The 19,836-nt window shown below is 38.8% G+C and overlaps 1 protein-coding gene across 1 annotated transcript in view; it reads left to right on the top strand.

Moving 5' to 3' along the window:
- EGF (epidermal growth factor) overlaps window positions 1–19,836 on the top strand; it is a gene marked incomplete at its 5' end in the record, with an annotated part of 163,014 nt that overhangs the window by 108,399 nt on the left and 34,779 nt on the right. The window contains 5 exons of the mRNA XM_006869337.1: window positions 5,619–5,786; window positions 6,732–6,881; window positions 10,345–10,473; window positions 16,961–17,077; window positions 17,989–18,114. Coding sequence (XP_006869399.1) covers window positions 5,619–5,786; window positions 6,732–6,881; window positions 10,345–10,473; window positions 16,961–17,077; window positions 17,989–18,114 — 690 coding nt within the window. The remainder of the gene's footprint in view (window positions 1–5,618; window positions 5,787–6,731; window positions 6,882–10,344; window positions 10,474–16,960; window positions 17,078–17,988; window positions 18,115–19,836) is intronic.

The following is a 19,836-nucleotide window of genomic DNA, read 5'->3' as shown; positions in this document are numbered from 1 at the left end:
AACAACAACAAAGAATCAGGGTATTAAAAATGATTGTTGATGAAAAATTGAAAGGATCCTGAGTAGATACATGGCTAAGCAGTCAGCTGCTAAGTGAAAGATCAACAATTTGAACTCACCGAGTAGTTACGTGGGAGAAAGCACCAGGTGATTTGCTCCCATAAATATTGTTGTTGTTAGGTGCCAGCGAGTCAGGTCTGACTCATAACAGCCCTGTATAGGGTTTCCACAGAACAGCTGCTGGGTTTGAACTGCTGATCTTGTGGTTTGCAGTCCAGTGCTTATCCTACAATGCCACACTAGGGGTTTAGCCATTACAAGTAATCAAATCCAAACTAACCATATTAAAAAAAAAAAAAAAAAATTCACCTCCCATGCTTCTTGGTTCTTTCTCTTACAAAACCTCATGCTTCCATTAGTCTGGAGCCATTGCAATGAATCCCATCTTCGTCGACAACAGCAAAAACTATGTGGGAGCCATGTCTAACTTCCCCTGGTTTCAGAGGGGGAAAGAGAATCAAACTCAAAATCAACCCAAGGCTGCTTCTCATGAAGTGGAGGTCAGACATGCCTCTACCTCACAACCTTCTTTACCCTATTCTGACACCAACCATCCCTCCCACAGAACTCTCTGCTTCATGGCAATGGCCACACAGAACTCACAAAAATTCTCACTAATATGGGGTTTATTAGGGAAGTGAACAAGGAGCAATTCAGGATCAAAATCACCTCAGGATGCACCAATCAGGAACACCTCTTGTCTGCCATACTAAAGGCACGCCTTGCTCTTACCTTTGGCCTGTTAGCCTTGTGGCCTCTTGGCCTCTGCCTCAGTCCATGGGCCTAGAGTCTGAAGCTGTTGTCTCTCCATGCTGTCACCTCTGCCTATAAATATTACAGCTTAGGAATCCCTAGGGGGCAGTACTGCTCTGTCATATAGGGTTAATTATGAATTGGAACTCTATAATAACAGTAACAGATAAGATAGAGAAAATGAGTCCCAGGAATACATCGAAGATACTTTGGAGATTTAGAAACTATTTGGTTAAGAATGTTAAAAACAAAACAAAAAATATGTCTATCACTTTTAAGAAGAAAGTAACAAATAAGTACTTGTATAAGATATTTATTTTGCTCAATCTTTTTGATTTTAGAGGTAATGAATTTCTAGATTTGTATGACAGACTAAATAGATCAAATATAAAATTTATGCATTTCCAAGATGTTTTAAAATTAAAGATATACTTCACAATAAATGATAAATGTGTGTAATCTTAGAATTTACCAGTTCATGCTATTTAACAGGTATTCATTGAGTTATTACAGAAATTAAAGATACAATGGAGAGCAAAAACAAACATAGCTTCTATGAAGTACCTTATTAAAATATTTCACCCCAATATAATATTGTAATGTTAAAAGAGAATTTTGGACATGCTACCAAGAGGGGTTGGGAGTCCTGGTGTGGCGCTGTGGGTTAATGCGCCAGACTGCAAAGCCGTTTCAAACTGCAAGGTCAGTGGTTCAAGCTCACCAGCTGCTCTTCAGAAACCCTATACAGGGTCGCTATGGTTCAGAATTGACTCGATGGTGCTTAACAACAACAACAACCAAGAAGGGCCAGTCCCTAAAGCAGAACATCATGTTTAGTAAAGTATTGTTGTTAAGTGCTGTCCATTTGATTCTGACTTGTATTGACCTTGTATGGGGTTTTCAAGGAGTGGCTGGTGGGTTTGAACCAACTCTGTGGTTCAAACTGACTGTGTGGTCCAGTGCTTATCCTATAGTGCCACACAGGACTCCCTTAGTAAAGTATAGTCTCAGCAAAAAATAAAGAGGAGCCTCTATTAAATGGATTGAAACAGTGGCTACAACGATGGGCTCAAATATAGCAACAGTTGTGAGGATGGTTCAGGACTGTGAAGTGTTTGGTTCTGTTGTAAAAATAAGCTGATAATGAGGATATGAGAAGGAATGGACTCATCCGCACCTACCCACAACAACCGCCACAGTGTAAAACCATTACACTCTAAAATATAAAGCATGGCAGATATCTGGTGTATAATTTATATTGCTGCTGTAATCTATGGCTAATGCAACTTCCTATTGAAGGCTGTTATGACAATTTGATGTAAAAAAAAAAAAAAATCTAAATAACCATTCCCATCATTACAGTGCCATCTGCTGGTATACAAGTGGGGACTGCTCAACTGCCAGTTCAGGATTTTTAATGTAAAGATGAATGTTATTCATTCTTAACTAAAAAATATGATGAATAATGTCTCTTCACGTAAACAAAAAATAAGGAAGATTATGTCTGGTTTTGATTTGTCTACTGAAAAGCTCTTGCTATATAAAACATTCCCTTGTTGTATTCATGGCTTTAAATTGGAACAAAGGACTAGAGTCTAGTAAAGTTAACCTTAATGAATCTGGTTAGTAATGATGGGTGGACATTTACCAACAATAACCAACAAAAACCCGTTGATGTATAGGCAATTATGACTCACTGTGACCCGTGTGGTGCACCATAGAACTGCTCCAGAGTGTTTTCTTGACTGTAATGTTCACAGAAGGAGAGTGCCAGGTCTTTCTTCTGTGGTACCGATGGGTGGGTCCAAATACCAACCTTTAGGTTACTGTTGTTGTTAAATTCTGTCTAGTAGGATGCGACTCATAGCAACCATATATAAGATTTCTGAGGAGCTGCTGGTGAGTTTGAATTGATGACGTTGCAATTCAAATGACCTGTGGTCCAGTGCTTATCCTACAGTGCCTTTAAAATGTTTGCACTACCCAAGGACCTTAAACCAATTGATCTCAAGTCGATTTTGACTCATGGCTATTCCGTGTGTTTCAGAGTAGAACTGGGTTCTACATATGATATTCAATATCTGTGACCATTTGGAAACCAGACATTTCTTTTAAGCTACGTGGATTCAAACAGCCATTTTAGTAGCCAAGCAACTGGGTTGTTATGTTTTGTTTTGTTTTAATTCAACCTGACTCACTCCATTATAACTCTCAACTGAATGTGTGGTTGCATCTATTGCATTCAACCATACATATACATGAATAAAGAGTTCATGTGGTTAAATGCTCAGCTACTAAAAGAAAAGGTCAAACCCACCAGCTGCTCTGTAGGGAAAAGATGTGGAGATCTGTTTTCATAAAGATCTACAGCCTTGGAACCCTTTGGGGCAACTCTATTCTGACCTATGTGACTGCTGTGATTCAGAATTGATTTGAGCGCAATGTGTAGTGGTGATACACAAGAATATATCCTCTTCCAATCACTCTTTATTTACAGTTTCCACATAAAACCATTACCTAATAGAAAGTGATACAGAACTACAGCTCATTCTGAAGGGAGGACATAGAAGAGTAGATCAACAGTGAGTTGGGTTTCAATAAAGGACATTGATCAGCATTGGCAGAGGGAGCCCTGTTGGATAATGGTTGAAAATCATCCATCTAACTTGGCAATAGTAGATCTTGAGTCACTTTGTTTGGAGCAGTTTCAGTGGCATGAGGAGGTGGGTATGGTTGAGTTGGGGAGTTAGGAAGGAGACAATTCAGTGGTCAATTGGAGTCATGAAAATGAAGACAGCAGATAATAAGTGACTTTCAAAAACCTTGCGTAAGAAGAGAAAAGAAGAACTCGAGAGAAGCTGCCACTTACATTTCTGTTCACCATACCATAGTGGCTTGTGAGCAGCTGTGATGCTGGAAGCTACACCAGCAGGGTCACCCATGGTGAACAGGTCTTAGTGGAGCTTCTAGACTGGCAAGAAGGACTTGGTAATCTACTTCTTTAAAAATTGGTCAGTGAATCACTGGGTAACATCTGAGAAAGTGCTAGAAAATGAACCCCTCATGTTGGAAGGCAGTCAAATGTGACTGGAAAAGAGCTGCCTCTGTGAAGTAGTGTCAACCTTAATGACATGGATGGATTCAAACTTTCGCGCCTTCCTTTGCTGATATGGCATGACTCAAAAATGAAACAACTGTAAACATCCATAAGTAATCAGAATGTGGAATTATGAATTTAGGATAATTGGAAGTCATCCAAAGCTAAATGGAATACGTAAAGATCAATGTCCTAGGCATTATTATTGTTTAGTGTGACGGTGAGTCAGTTCTGACTCTTAGTAACCCTGTACAAAGTTTCCAAGGAACAGATAGTGGCAATAGTGAGGTGAAATGTATTGGTATTAGCCATTTTGAATCAAACAATCATATGGTTTACTATGCTGGAATTGATAAATTGAAGAGAAATGGCATCACTGGACAATGAAAAAGGAAGACTGAAGAACTGGTGCATTTGAATTATGGTGCTGGTGGAGAATAGTGAATATACCATAGACTTAAAGGAAAATGAATAAATCTTTCTTGGAAGAAGTACTGAACGGTCCTTAGAAATGAGAATGGCAAGACTTCATGTCACGAACTTTGCATATATGTTATTAGGAGGGACTAGTCCCTGGGAAAGGACATCATGCTTGGTAAAGTAGAGGGTCAGGGAAAAAGACTTTCAAGGAGATAGATTGACACTGGTTGCCACAATGAACTAAAACATAATAATAATTGTGAAGATGGCGTTGGCAATGTTTCATTCTCTTATACATTGTGTTACTGTGAGTTGGAACCAACTGGACAGCACCTAATGACAACAGGGGTCAAGGAAATGAGTCAATTAAGATTTCAGAGCCTTGAAGGCATTAATAAATGGAAAAAAAAGAACTAATGGGAAGAATAAGATGACGATACAAAAGAAAGGGGTGATTGATGGAATAAGACCCTAGAGAAGACAGAAGGAGGTATTAGGAGCACAGGGCAGCAGACTGATGTGAGATGAGACAGAGGGAAAGAGACAGGAGGTTCAATGCAGAGAGATGTGTCAGTGGAAATGAGAATTTCAGGGGACTGTTATTCAATTACCTCTTGGCAATAATCTAAAACAGAGAGGAATAAAATGACTTACTCAAGTTTTGTCTCTATATAGTGACACAGTCACTGAACATAGGGCCATTCCAGCCCTGGTCTATTCCTGTACTATTATGCTCATAAAACCACATCCTCCCACTCTGCAAATGAAGGGCCTCTACCATCAAACTTCCATTCTAAGTTGAGCATCCCTAATTGTGTGGGTTCTACTTGATGCAGGTGTAGGTCAGTGACTCATATATTGCTTGTTGTTGTTGTTGAGTCAGTTCCAAATCATAACTACCTTGTATAGGGTTTCAGATGAGTGGCTGGTGGGTTTGAACCACTGACTTTGTGGTTAGTAGTAGCGTAGTGGTTACAAATCAGACTGCGAACCTCGAAGTCAGCAGTTCGAAATTACCAGCTGTTCCATGGGAGAAAGATGAGGCTTTCTGCTCCCTTAAGGATTTACAGCCTCGGAAACCCTGTACAGGGTCACTATGAGTCGGAACCGACTGCGCGGCACACAACAACAACAGTCCAGTGTTGATCCTACAGTGCCACATATATTGCTTAGCATCTATCTTAAATAATCAACTCAGGGATTTTGTGTTAGTATGAGTCAAGTCTGTCCATTTATAAATGTTCATTGGGAAAACATGATTTATGTAACAGATTTTAAATGCTTTCAGGCCACCCATTTTCAGTAGCTGTGTTTGAGGATTATGTGTGGTTCTCTGATTGGACTGTGCCATCTGTAATAAGGGTGAACAAGAGGACTGGCCGAAACAGGGTACATCTCCGAGGCAGCATGCTAAAGCCATCATCACTGGTTGTGGTTCATCCATTGGCAAAACCAGGTACGCTGCACATGTGACAATCGTTCTTTGACTGGTATCTGTGACTATTTTCATTGGTTATTGATACAGAAGGAGGGAGAGTTTGCAATTTTGTTTAACCTAGGGCAATGTGGCTAGGCTTCGTCTCTCATACTTTGGACATATTGTCCGGAGAGAACAGTCGCTAGAGAAGGATGTCATGCTGGGTAAGATGGAGAGTCAGAGAAAAAGAGGACGACCCCCAACGAGATGGATCAGCCAGGTGACATCATTGATGGCGTCAAGTGTGGCGGCGGTAGTGAGGTTGGCCCAGGATCGGACATTGTTTCGTTCTGCTGTGCATGGGGTTGCTATGAGTCGGTTCTGACTCGATGGCACCTGACAACAAGAGGGCAATGTTAAAATTTCCTGAAATTTGGGCTTCATTTAAGCTAACCTGGTAGAGATTAAATAGTATCATTTCTTAGTGAATGTTAGTGTTATTGCCTCCATTTTATCTTTTCTTCACTCTTCATAAACAGCTCCTAAACAGCTTACTTACCTGTTACATCTTCAAAGACCCTGAGGTTAAAGGCACGAAGGTAATCAGTTTAGATATCTTCTACCCACACTTGGTTCTTTCCCCACACACTGAGAGCACAGATGAGTGAGTGGCAGCCAGGAGTAAGCAAATGGAAGTCTATGAGTCCTACCGGCTCTTCTGACTGAATTGTTCTTCTTCACTTTGTTTAGATTATGAGTCGGGTAATAAGAACCAAATCTGCCTAAAGAGCTTCTTGTACAAAATGCTATACTCAATAAATACTCATAAGGTAATAGCATGTTAAGTCAGTGACTCCTTATGGGAGTCCTTCTGAAACAGCTTTTGTTATGAGATCCCTTCAGTATGACTGTGATTTATTTGCATTAATAACATCCTTTTCATCTCCTAGCACATCTGCAAATTTGCTGTTATTTTCCCACTAGGAGCAGATCCCTGTTTACACCAAAATGGAGGCTGTGAACATATTTGCGAAGAGAAGTTTGGAATTGCTCAGTGTTCATGTCGTGAAGGTTTTATAAAAGCCTCAGATGGGAAAATGTGTCTGACACTGAATGGTCTTCAGGAAACAGCAGGTAGTGTGATAAATTTATACAGTTGAGTGATCTTCCCTTGGCTTAGGAACAGAGTTCTACACCCATGTCTATGCTTTTTCTGAGTTTTAATTAATGTTTTTAAAAGCTCCCCTGCTTTTAGGGATGCTAAGGGCTTTATTTCGTTCTTTCTTTTCTGGTGTGTTTTGGGTTTCTTACTGAAGATTTAAGTCAATTGACTTCCTCTGATTTTAAAATTGGAGTCCTGGTGTGGCACTGTGGGCTAAGCACTGAACTTCAAGGTCAGCAGTTCAAACTCGCCAGCTGCTCCTTGGAAACCCTACACAGGGTCACTGTGGGTTGGAACCAGCTTGACACATTTAGCAATTGTAAAATTAGTGGATCAAATAATCTTAAAGTACAAGCTCCCAAACCCCAAAAATATTTACAGTGGAGCAGTCCAGGCTTGGAAATCAGTGCCAGCATCTTACCACCCCACACCTAAAAATAAGAGATACATTATCTCTAAAGACAGAAATAACAATCCTGTTTCCTTGGGTGTTGCAATGGTTAAGCAGCTAAGGGAAAGGTTGGAGGTTGGAGTTCTCTCAGATATGCTTCAGAAGAAAGGTCTGGTGACTCACTTCCAAATCAGCCATTGAAACCCTAAGCACAGTTTTACTCTGACACACACACGGGGTTGCCATGAGTTGGAATTCACTCAATGGTAAGTAGTTTTGGTTAACATACAATCCTTTTGCCCAATACGACTGGTCTCAATATTAAAAACTGAGTCCTTTTTGAGTAAAAAAAAAAAGCTTTAAAATACTAAACAAGTGTGAGAATGCAATCAGAGGAGGCTTGTGATGCACTTTTTACAGAATAAATATGGTTTTAAGAAAGAGTATGATTAGACAAGGTGATGGTAATTTAAGAAACTACCCCTTACTGTGAACCGCAGGGTCAGCAGTTCGAAACTGCTAGCTGTTCCATGGGAGAAAGATGAGGCTTCAACTCCAGTAAAGATTTATAACCTCAGAAACCCTGTACAGGGTCGCTATGAGTCAGAACTGACTCCACGGCACATAACACCTCCCCCAAACCCCACCATCACTTACTGTGTTCTGGTATAACATCCAGTAAGAATATCTATGAAAAGCATCAGAAAGGTCCTCCTGCTTCCAACTGCATGTCATGGAGAGGCTAGCTAGTCACTTGAATATGATTGTCTTAATAATTATACATTCTGTAATTCCTTTTTTTTTTAAGTTTTTATTGTGAATTGAGTGAAAGTTTACAGGGCAGAGCATCAGTTTTACATTCAACAAATCACATACTTTGTTTCATTACAATGATTATAATATGCCCGCCCCCCCAAGTACCATCATTTAACAGTATTTCTCACTATTCATTTTAGCTCTTTTTTTAACACTCAGGCATATATAATAATTTATACCACCGAAAGGCACATTCTGCAAGTCTGCCTCCTGATTGCCAGCTCTCATTCCTTCTCTTCCCATGAATCTAGAGTCCTCAGCTGTTGAATTCATTTTTTTTAATACATCAAAGAGAATTTAAATTTTATCTTTTTTTTTTTTTTTTAAACTCATACTTATCTGGTAGGCATGGCTAGGTGGCAGAATGATGGCAAATAAATAAATTGACCTACTTATAAGCCAGAAGTAGATATATTAGATTTTCAGGACTTTCTATTCATTGTTGCCTTAGGGTAATTATTCTCAAGCTTTTTGGTTGCAGGAATCTTTTCCATTCTTAAAAATTCCTGAAACCCCCAAAGAGCCTATGTTTACATACTTTTATCTATGAATATTTACAGCATAAGAAATCAACACAAAACAACTAATTCTGTTTATTAAGCCTTCTATCTATTAAGATCATATATTTTATTAAAATATCTGAAATAACTGTATTTTTCCATGAAATAGGTAGTGGCATGGCATTGTTTTACATTTATATCTTTAATAGCGGTCTTAGTAAGACAGCTGGAGTCTCATATCTGCTTTTACATTAAGCCTGTAGTATGTGTTGTTTTGGTTAAAATATATGAAGAAAATCTGACCTTACAATGATATGTAGTTGGAAGAAGAGGACTATTTAACAGCCTTTTCAGAGTCCTTTTTATAGATGCCAGAACTCAACAAGTGGTAGTTTCTTTAGATGTTAGTTGCAAAGTAAAATAATCTTTTAACACATCAGTAAATTTTTTGGTTTCTGTGACATTAAAACCCATTGGTGTATTTTCTACTTTGTGAGAAAATTTTGTGTGCATGCAAATTTTGTGACATCTTGCTTTGATCATTTGACAATATTGCTTGACAGAGTTATAAAGATTTTCCAAATGTCACATTAATATATAAGAAATTACATTAATTTATTATCACCATCAAACTCATCAGGACAACCTTTAAATGTTAGAAAGCTTCAAGCTCATGGCAATGGAACCAATTTTTCCAAAATTCTACTTTTTATTTGAAAGCACAAATTTTATTTTTGACAACTGCTTTCCCCAAAATGACAGGTATCATTGGTTCATTTTTGAGAAAATGCCAAACACCCAGGTCTTAATAACACAATCTGTGAGTCAGTGGTTCTTTTAGGAATAAAATTATGTTCCATGATAAAAGAAGGTAGTTTTCAGCCCAAACGTTGCACAAATGATTTTCCTTCACAGAAGTATCACAGCTAAAGTATGTCCTGAAAGTATTTTATTACACAAACTATTAAAAAGCTGCATATTTGATGGCAGAATATTAATCAGTTTTACTACTTTCTCGTGGGTCTTCTTAAGGGGCAATGCTTTGTTTTTGTTTTTAAAATTAAATGTCTGTGTTGTGATGAGCAACATAATTATTGGTAGAATTTGGTGTGACTGTCTTGATTTATACTGAAGCACCAGAGGGTTTCCAAGTCACTCCTTGGAAACCCTATATAGGGTTTGAAACTGACTTAATGGCATTTAACAATGATAACAGCAACAACATGGACTCCATGCAGTGAGATCCTCCACATTTAGAAAACTGCTGCTTTGGAGAATCTATTTCTATTCTGTTCTTGAGGGATGATGGCATATGCCCTTCCACAGTTTTAAATACAGATTAAAATATGTATCAGGATCAGCCTTAAAACAAGTATGTATATGGAAGGCAGGTTGGGGCAGTCACTCACTATATGTCCTTTGTAATAGTGGGATGTGCTTATGAATCATGTTTATAAGGACTTTTGGCATTTTACTCCTAATGTATTTTTTGTTTTGCTGATACTTGAAAAAGTCATATCTTTCTTTACATTTGGCTTATTCCTAACTACCAAGTGCAGTGGTGAAGCTGGAAGAATGTGCTAAGTTTCCAAGATTCAGCCTGTTACCCTGAATCCTCTTCCTATAAGAATGAGTCTGGATTTACAACAATATCCAGAAATGTAAATTAAATATTACTTTCTCTAGAGCCAAAGACATAAATTAATTGCATCTGTTGACCTTCAACAGGCAGTGAAGCAGATCTAAGCAATCAAGTAGCACCACTGGGTACCTTATCCACAAGTCAAAGCCTTGAAGAAAGCAGTGCAGAAGACTTGCAGTCTCAGCACCAACTAGTGGCTGAAATCCTGGTGTCAGGTATGAAAATGAGTTCTACCACACAGCTTTGGTTTTCCAACAGTTTTCATCCTACTAATTAGAAATTCTGAATTCCCTAACAATGTTGACCAAATCTATACAAAGAGTCTTAGAGTGGTGCTGTGGGATAAAGCACAAGGTCACAAGGTCAGTTTGAACTCACCAGCCTCTCCTTGTAAACCCTACACAGGGTCGCTATGAATTGGAACCAACTCCACAGCACTTAACAACAACAAAGCTATACAAGACTAATGACACCAAGCCTTGGGGAAGTCCTCCTGTTCTAACCGGTGTGCTTGAGAAAGATGACGCTCTATCAGACTGGGCATGAACTTTACTTGTAGAGAGTCTTTGGACTAAATATTCTTTTAAGAAATACAACTTGGAAACAGAGGCGAAGAATAGGACAGAATAGATTTGATTGTATCTCTACCCACACTTAGATTTTCTGAAGGGGACATTGGAGTTGTCTTTCCACTGGCATGAGAAATACATAGTAATTAATAAACAAATATAGATTGTTTCAACTGCAACATGAAGTCCACAAAAAGTAAATGCTACAATTATTTTCTTCTATGTTGCACATTTAAACACCAAAATGCCATATAATTTGTTCATTGCATAGCAACTTGGAAGAAGAACCTCAGACTTTTATGTTCTATATTCACTCTGGAGTACTGGTATGGTGCCGTGGGTTAATGTGCCAGACTGTAAAGCCATTTGAATTGCAAAGTTGGTGGTTCAAGCTCACCAGCTGCTCCTCGGAAACCCTATACAGGGTCGCTATGGGTCAGAGCTGACTCGACGGCACTTAACAACAAAAATAATTCACTCATGAAGCTAATGATTTATTTTCAAACAGAGCTTACCTTAATCCTAGGGCTCCTGCAAGCCCAAACCCTCCTTTACTTTAGGTTATTGTCCTTCAATCAGTACAACTCTACTTGTTGTTGTTAAGTGCCATCGAGTCAGTTCCGACCCATAGCTACACTGTACAGGGTTTCCGAGGGAAATTTTTTGAATATGATTTTATGACTTATCTGTGGCTTTAAAAAGTTAGAAAATTCCACATTGGGATGTTGAATACATTAAAGAAGGGCTCATTCAATGTTTGTGGTTTGTTGACTATTTCACTGATGTTAGAGACCCTGTTGACCTTTTACTGTACTTAATAAGAACTTATCAGTGTGAGGTTTGATAAGGTGTAAAAGAAGAGGTGTGTGTTTTTACTACTCTGTTTCCAAGTTATATTTCTTAAGAGAATATTTAGTCCAAAGACTCTCAACATTGACATGGAACTTTAGAGTGCACCAAGTCTTTTAAGTATAGCCCCTAATTGGGTCCTTATCATAACTGTCATCTTGCAGTTATGAAAACTGGGACTAAGATATAATGTTAATAACTTGACCAATTTTATTTGAAATAGTGAGTAAATACTTAATTCATGCCAAGATAAGAATTAATGGATGGCATTATCCCATAGGACTATGATATATTTAGGCACAATGGTTAAGTGCTTGATTGTTAATCAAAAGGCCAGCAGCTCAAACCCAGTAGCTGCTCCGCGGCAGAAAGATTTGACAGTTTGTCTCCCTAAAGATTGCTGTTGGTGTTAAGTGTTGTTGAGTCAGTTCCAACTCATAGTGACCCTAAATAGGGTTTCTGAGAAGTGGATGCTGGTTTTGAACTTTGGACTTTGCATTTAGCAGTCCAGTGGTTAACCTACAAGCACTACATCAGCACTCACCCTAAAGATTTCAGCTTTGGAAATCCTATGGGGCAATTCTACTCTATCCTATAGAATTGCTCTGAGTTGGAATTGCCTCAGTAACAATTGGTTTTGGTTTGGGACTGAGGGCTAGGGGTTCTGAAATGAGTTAGATATGCGTACAGTTCCAACTGGCATTTAACAACAATACAGTTCCCATCCCCAAGGTTGCAGTCTAATGTGGAGACAATATGTTGGAATAAAACAGCATGTTTTCAAAGTCATTAGGGACCATAGAAATTCAAAGAGCATATTTTGAAAAGTAATCCTTTGGGGAAATTACAGACCAAAATAAATGACAGATAGGGAGAATGATGAAATGACCAAGTCCTTAAGAAAGTCATGTAAGTAAGTTGGGCAAACTTGTATCCTTATTTTAGGCAAGAGCAAGTTTGTTGTGACAGAAAGAACTTTGGCATAGATAGTCCTTCATACAATTATATATGTTATCACCATTGCTTTTCCTTAAGCAAAGTTGTCTTGGGGTTTGCAAGTTACTGAATAAATCCTGAATCATAGTCTAAATATGAAACAAGCGATTTAAAATGTCTCAGGTTATTTGATACTATCCACCATACATTCTGAGCAGGCTTGTGATTTGGGAGCTAGTCTCCCATATGAATGCCAAATCTAATGGATAACTGAATCAGTCAGAACATCTCCATCTTTGAGAGCTGTAAGCAACAGGAGCTGATCAAGCAAGCATGAAAAGCATGCTCCCACAAAAGAAATCTTGCCCAAGCAGCTAAGCAAATGAAATGCACTTACCGGATGTCTGCATTAACATGGCAATGGAATCCTGCTCAGATCATTTAACTTTCTTTAATTTATGGGTGAGCCTGCAGGGTTTCTTTCACCTGTTCGATGAAGAGCTCTGGTAGTGTAAGTGGTTACAAGTCAGGCTGCTAACCTCAAGGTCAGCAGTTTGAAACTACCAGCTGTTCCATGGGAGAAAGATGAGGCTTTCTGCTCTGGTAAATATTTATAGCCTCGGAAACCCTATGCAGGGTCGCTATGAGTTGGAACTGACTCCATGGCACACCACCACCACCATATTTAGATGAACCAAAAAGTTGGTTTGAACCACAAGGTTTACAGCTCAAACTCATCAGCCAGTCCTTGGAAACCCTCTACAGGATTGCTATGTGTTGGAACCGACTTAACAGCACTCAACAACAACACATTTAGATGAGCAAACTTACAGATGCTAATTTAGCATCCTAACAGAGACCCCTAACTGCAAAAAATAGTGGGCATGATTATAGAATGAATTTGTTGCTGTTAGGTGCCTTCAAGTCACTTCTGATTCATAGTGACTCTACATGCAACAAAACAAAACACATCTAGTCACTTCTGATTCATAATGACTCTGCATGCAACAAAACAAAACACATCTAGTCCTGTGCTATCCTCACAATCCTTGCTATGTTCGAGCTCATCATTGCAGGCACAGTGTCAATCCATCTCACTGAGGGCCTTCCTCTGTTTAACTAACTCTACCCAGCATGATACCCTTCTCCAGGGACTGGTCCCTCCTGATAACATGTCCGTGAATATAAATACATGAGATGATGTTGTACTTCTAAAGGGCATTCTGGCTGAACTTTTTCCAACATAGATTTGTTTGTTCTTCTAACAGTCCATGGGATATTCAATATTCTTCAGCAAGCTCATAACTCAAAGGCATCAATTTTTCTTTGGTCTTCCTTGTTCATTTTCCAACTTTTACATGCATATGAAGTCAATAGAAATACTATGGTTTGGGTGAGGCGTAGCTTAGTCCTCAAGGTGATGTCTTTGCTTTATAACGCTTTAAAAAAGGTCTTTTGCATTAGATTTCCCCAATGCAGTACATCATTTGACTTCTTGACTGCTGCTTCTATGGACATTGATTGTGGATCCAAATAAAATTAAATCCTTAACCACTTCAATGTGTTTTCCATTTACCATGATGTTACTTACTGGTCCACTTGTGAGGATTTTTGTTTTCTTTATGTTAATGTATAATCCACAATGAAGGCTGTAGTCCTTGATATTCATCAGCAAGTGTTTCAAGTCCTTTTCACTTTCAGCAAGCAAGTCTGCATCATCTGCATCCAAGGTTGTTAATGAGACTTCCTCCGATCCTAATACTATGGTCTCCTTCATAGAGCCCAAGCTTCTCAAATTCTCTGCTCAGCATGCAGATTGAATAAGTGTGGTGCAAGCATGTAACCCTGATGCAGACTTTTCCTGATTTTAAACCACACAGTACCCTCTTGTTCAGTTGGAATGACTGTTTATTGATATATATACAAGTTACTCATGAGCATAATTAAGTGTTCTGCAATTCCCATTATTCACATTATCTGTAATTTGTTGTGGAGCATGTTATGGAACACCATGGCAAAAAGATTCAATCATAAAAAACTTTTACTCTCAACTTACTAAAATCATGTTTCATAGATGATCAAATATGCATGTCACAATGCAAGTTTATTATCAAGATTTATGCAGTGACTTGCAAACCCTAAGGCACTTTTACAAAGTCATGAACCATACAAACTAAATGCAGTAAATGGATCATTTCATTTCATACTCCATTGACATGCAAATGCCCTAGGGGACAGAGTAACATGTTGAATCATAAACATAGCAAGTTGGTTCTTTTGTTATTTTTATTTTTACTGTAACAATTTATTTCTAGTGAAATAAGTAGTTAATAGCAAAAAAATTTTTTTTAATTCACACAAAAAAGAACCTTGCCTGTGTTTATGACTCAACATGTAACTCTGTCCCCTGGGCATTTTGTGTTTCAATTGGAGTCTGAAATAAATGACCTATTTACTGCATTTAGTTTATTTAGTTTGTCTGGTTCATGACTTTGTAAAAGTGCTTTAGGTTTGTAAGTCACTGTATAAATCTTGATAATAAACGTGCACCACGACATATATATTTTATTATCTATAAAGCATGATTTTAGTAAATTGACAGTAAAAGTTTTTATGATTGAATCTTTTTGCCATGTTGCTACACAAATTGACTTGCTATATATTGGTCTTTGTGATTTTGTGTACTAAGTAAGAATATATTGATCCTGGAAATAACCAAGCACCTCAAGGGAACAAATCACTGGGTCTAGGGACTCAGGGTCATAGTCTTGGAGGAGGTCAAGGTCAATTGATGTAACAAAGTCTACAAAGACATTGTTCTACATCCTACTTTGGTGAGTAGCAACTGAGGTCTTAAAAAAATGGTGAGTGGCCATCTAAGGTGCAACAATTTAGCTCTTCTTTTGTGGAGAAGAGTGAAGAAAATCAAAGATGCATAGAAACAATGGTCCAATGTACTAATGGACCACCCAACCATCAATTTCCATTGCCCTGAGACCAGAAGAACTAGATGGTGTCAAGCTACCACTATCAACTGCTCTGACAAGGAATGATATTAGAAGGTCTTAGATAAAATGAGAGAAAAATGTGAAATGAAGTTCAAAATCATGAAAAAAGATCATGTTTCCTGGTCAGATAAAGATAGCTGGGACCCCTAATATAATGGCCTTTAGTTACTCTTCTAAGGAGCTCTGGTAGCGTAGTGGTTACGAATCGGGCTGCTAACCTCAGGTCAGCAGTTCGAAACTACGACTGCTGTTCTGCTCCTGTAAAGAATTACAGCCTCAGAAACCCTGTACAGGGTCGCTATGAGTCGGAACTGACTCAACGGCACATAACAACAGTCTCTCTTTTGGTCTGGCATGATCTCATCCCCTTGGCTCAATTTTAAGTCAAATAATTTTGCAGTTGATAAGTGCTGTCAAGTCACTTCCGACTGATAGCAGCCCTGATAGGGTTTCTGAGGAACAGCTGGTGGGTGAGACCTGCCCACCTTATCGTTCACAGTCCAGAGCTGATCCTATAGTTCCATACCAGGAGTCCATAGACAGGTCTATAAGGGGAACAAAAGCACGAGTGAGGTGTGTACGCCTTTGAGATAGAATGGGTGGCATGTACTTAAGGACAAAGTTCCAAACAGTTTGTAAAGAAGGAGGAATGTAAATAGGAAGCACAGAGAGGAAATGGGATAAGTGATGCTACATTGTATGGATTGCGATCAATAAGATGAAACAAATTGTATATGAATTATTGACTGGAAAGCTGATCTGCTCAGTAAACCTTCACCCAATTCACAATACAAAGGTTTAAAAGAATCTCCTAGAAAAATAATATAATGACCCCTCTGTATGTAATTAATAATTGGAAATGTTCAAATAATAAAACCTTTTGAAATTTATGTCCTATATATGCCTAGCAATTTTATAGTTCAAACTTGCAAATTTTTCCAAAAAAACCCCAAAAAACTTATAAGAACACACAGAGCTCCTTGAACACCAAATAGTTCTTTAAGACTATTTTGAGAGTATGTTTGTTGAGAGTGTAAATGGTGTGAAAACATGCCTTATGCATTCTTTAAATATAGCTTCTTCTTGTGAATTGCCATTGAGTCAGCTTTGCATTATGGTGACTTTGTATATAGCAGAATGTGCTGTGCCGTCTCTATGTGATCGTTGGTATCTTAGAGTCCACTGTTGAGTCCTACACATCAATACAATGTTTCTATTTGGAGGCTAATGTGGGCAGAACTTGGGAAAGAGATTGCTGGAATGTTCTGCAGAAGTCCATTGAAGTCCATTTTCTCCTGTGAGGTCTATAAATAATCTGATGGGACTCTCACTGTTTGCAGATGAAGACGACTGTGCTCCCATGAAATGTGGCACAAACGCTTGGTGTGTTTCAGAAGGAGACAACGCCACATGTCAATGTTTGGAAGGATTTGCTGGTGATGGAAAGCTTTGTTCTGGTAATAGCAAAGGCCAAGCCTAGATAATATCTGAAAAATAGTGAGTCAGTAGCATTCTGAAATATCAAATATTTAGAAGGATTGATGTAATCAGCAAGTCTGAATATGTTATTTGATGCTAGCTAAGAAGTTTGTGAATGACATATACTATTGGCTTACACTGAGCTTAACTTAAAATTCTACTGTATATGCTTTTGACATTCAGGGGAAAGTTTATAAATAGCTTCAGAAACACAAATTTGAGTTCAAGTGAAATTTATAAATTTACTGATTCCAATAAAAAAACAACCCTCCTCCTCCCCAGACCCCAGACACTTAAGTTTTAGTCAGATAAATAGGTTATGATGGATAGGTTTTTATTTTGCATTGATACTCTCAAAATTATATTAGTGATTACTGAGGGAAAAAATCATAGTCCTTATGGTCTGAAAGTCTGTCACAGAGTAATTTATTTACATATACTTAGCTAATCAGCCTTGAGTAAAAAATAATAATTGATTCCAAATCCAAGATTCAGGGTTTGTATTCCATTTTCCAATAATAAGCACAAATGCCTGAATGGTTGAGTATAAGATTGTGCTTGTTCCTTCCTTCTATTCCCATTTAGGACATCTGTTGGTACAGTGAGTTAAGCATTGTGGTAATAACCTAAAGATTGCTGGTTTGAACCTACCAGCCCCTGCATGGGAGAGAGAGATGGCAGTCTGCTTCCCTAAAAATGTGTAGCCTGGGAAACTCTAGGCAATGCACTTTTCTGTTTATAGGGCCACTACGAATCAGAATCTAATTGAGGGTAGTGGGTTTAGTTTGTTTTGGTGGTGGTTCCTGTTTCTACCAGGATTGCCTATTGATTATTTCTGTTTCTACCAGGATTGCCTATATATTTCACTAGCTTCTAATTTCACCTGCAGATATAGATGAATGTGAGAAGGACACCACCATTTGCCCCGCAGCCTCATCCCAGTGCATCAATACTGAAGGTGGCTTTGTCTGCAGATGCCTTGAAGGCTACCGAGGAGATGGAGTTCAATGTCTTGGTAAGAGAGTAGTAGGCGGGGAAGGGCAGAGTCAGGCCTCAGAAAGTCATGAAGCCAAGCGAAGACACATAAATCAAGACTAGAGGAGAAATTGTGCAACCAGTTCAAACAGACATATTTCAATTCTTGTCAAGTAGTCAAATTTATGCCTGTGTGTTCTGATGAGTCAACTCATTGGCTATTGGTTTGGTGCTTTGGTTTGTGCTATGACTGTAGTCTGGAGCCTTGGGGTCCTAGTGTGGCACTGTAGGATAAGCACTGGACCACAAGGTTATTTAAACCTCAATGTTGGTGATTCTAACCCACCAGCCACACCTCAAAAACCCTATACAGGGTCGCTATGAGTTGGAACCAACTGACAGCACTTAACAACATGACCATACAGCAGCTCCTTAGCCCTCTGCCTTGCTAATCCCTTCACTGGCATTTGAGTGACAACAGTGCTTCATCAATACTCCATATCTTGATCCATGGGATGAGGGAGCAGGGGAGATTACTTAACATTGTTATTGAACTTGGTGATTGAACTGTGGTGAACTGCAGAGCTGGTGGAAGTGTGCTGGCCATCACTGCTGTGTGCAAAAAGGAAGGGTCATCAGGTGACTCCTGATAAATTGAATAGATGGGAGATTCAAGCCACTGACATTTGGATGTAAATAAAGACTGATTAAAATCTCTTCCATAATTACCATCCTCTGCCAAGGTCTGGGTGTGGCTCTTCACTTTGTGATGTCTTCAGCCTTGTGTAGCATCACCATGCAAGTGAGGGCCTGCCTGCCTGCTGTTACCAGGGGCTCACTAACGTAGTTGCCTGGAGTTTTACAGAACTTTCAAGTTGTTCTTTTAGTATTGTGTTTGGTTTTTCTTTTTCTTTTTATACATAAAAATCTTTTTATAATCACTGGCCCCAATAAGAAGCAAAATGGCACTGCTCTCCCTCACATGTTAAGGTTAAAACGGAAACATCTACCAATATCTAAAGTTCAATAACTGCCAATGTTCTGGATTTAGTTGGTTTTGATCAGCCTTTACCAGATTCATTTTCTGGGAGTCCTGGTGTGGTACTGTGGGTTAATGAGTCAGACTGCAAAGCTGAACTGCAAGGTCGGCGGTTCAAGCTCACCAGCTACTCCACGGAAACTCTATACAGGGTCGCTATGGGTCGGAATTGACTCTATGGCACTTAACAACAACAGACATATAAATGCTTCTGTAAGCATAGACTTTGCTATCAGTCAGGACAATGTCATGGCTTTTATATTTAGGCAAACAGACTTTATGTTTTATTTGCATTGAACAGAAAGAAGGGTATCCTTTCTTGATGTTTAAATTCTTTAGACACTAGATTCTCACTCTTACTAACCCATCTCTTTCTAGTAGTGAACATGGAACATGGAATCATGGCCCTGCTGGTCTACCTGCTTGGCAGGTCTTATAGAAGCAGTGGGTTTGTTCCTGCTAGGGCATGCTTTCACTGTCTCTGACAGTTCAATGAGATTGTAACAAGAAATCAGTTTAAAAAGAAAGAAAGTCAATTTGGGTCTGTCTTAGGCCAGGTTCTCTCTCTCTCTCTTTCTCTCTCTCTCTCTCTCTCTCTCTCTCTCTCTCTCTCTCTCTCTCTCTCTCTCTCTCTCTCTCTCTCTCTCTCTCTATATATATATATATAAAGAGAAGCTCATTATCTTCCAACTGTAGAGTTTCAGGTCCCCAGTGGAAAGAGAA

Source organism: Chrysochloris asiatica, unplaced genomic scaffold (assembly GCF_000296735.1).
Source record: "Chrysochloris asiatica unplaced genomic scaffold, ChrAsi1.0 scaffold00129, whole genome shotgun sequence".
Classification (NCBI taxonomy): domain Eukaryota; kingdom Metazoa; phylum Chordata; class Mammalia; order Afrosoricida; family Chrysochloridae; genus Chrysochloris; species Chrysochloris asiatica.
Note: the sequence above shows the minus strand (reverse complement) of the source record. Positions and strands in the feature narration are given on the sequence as shown.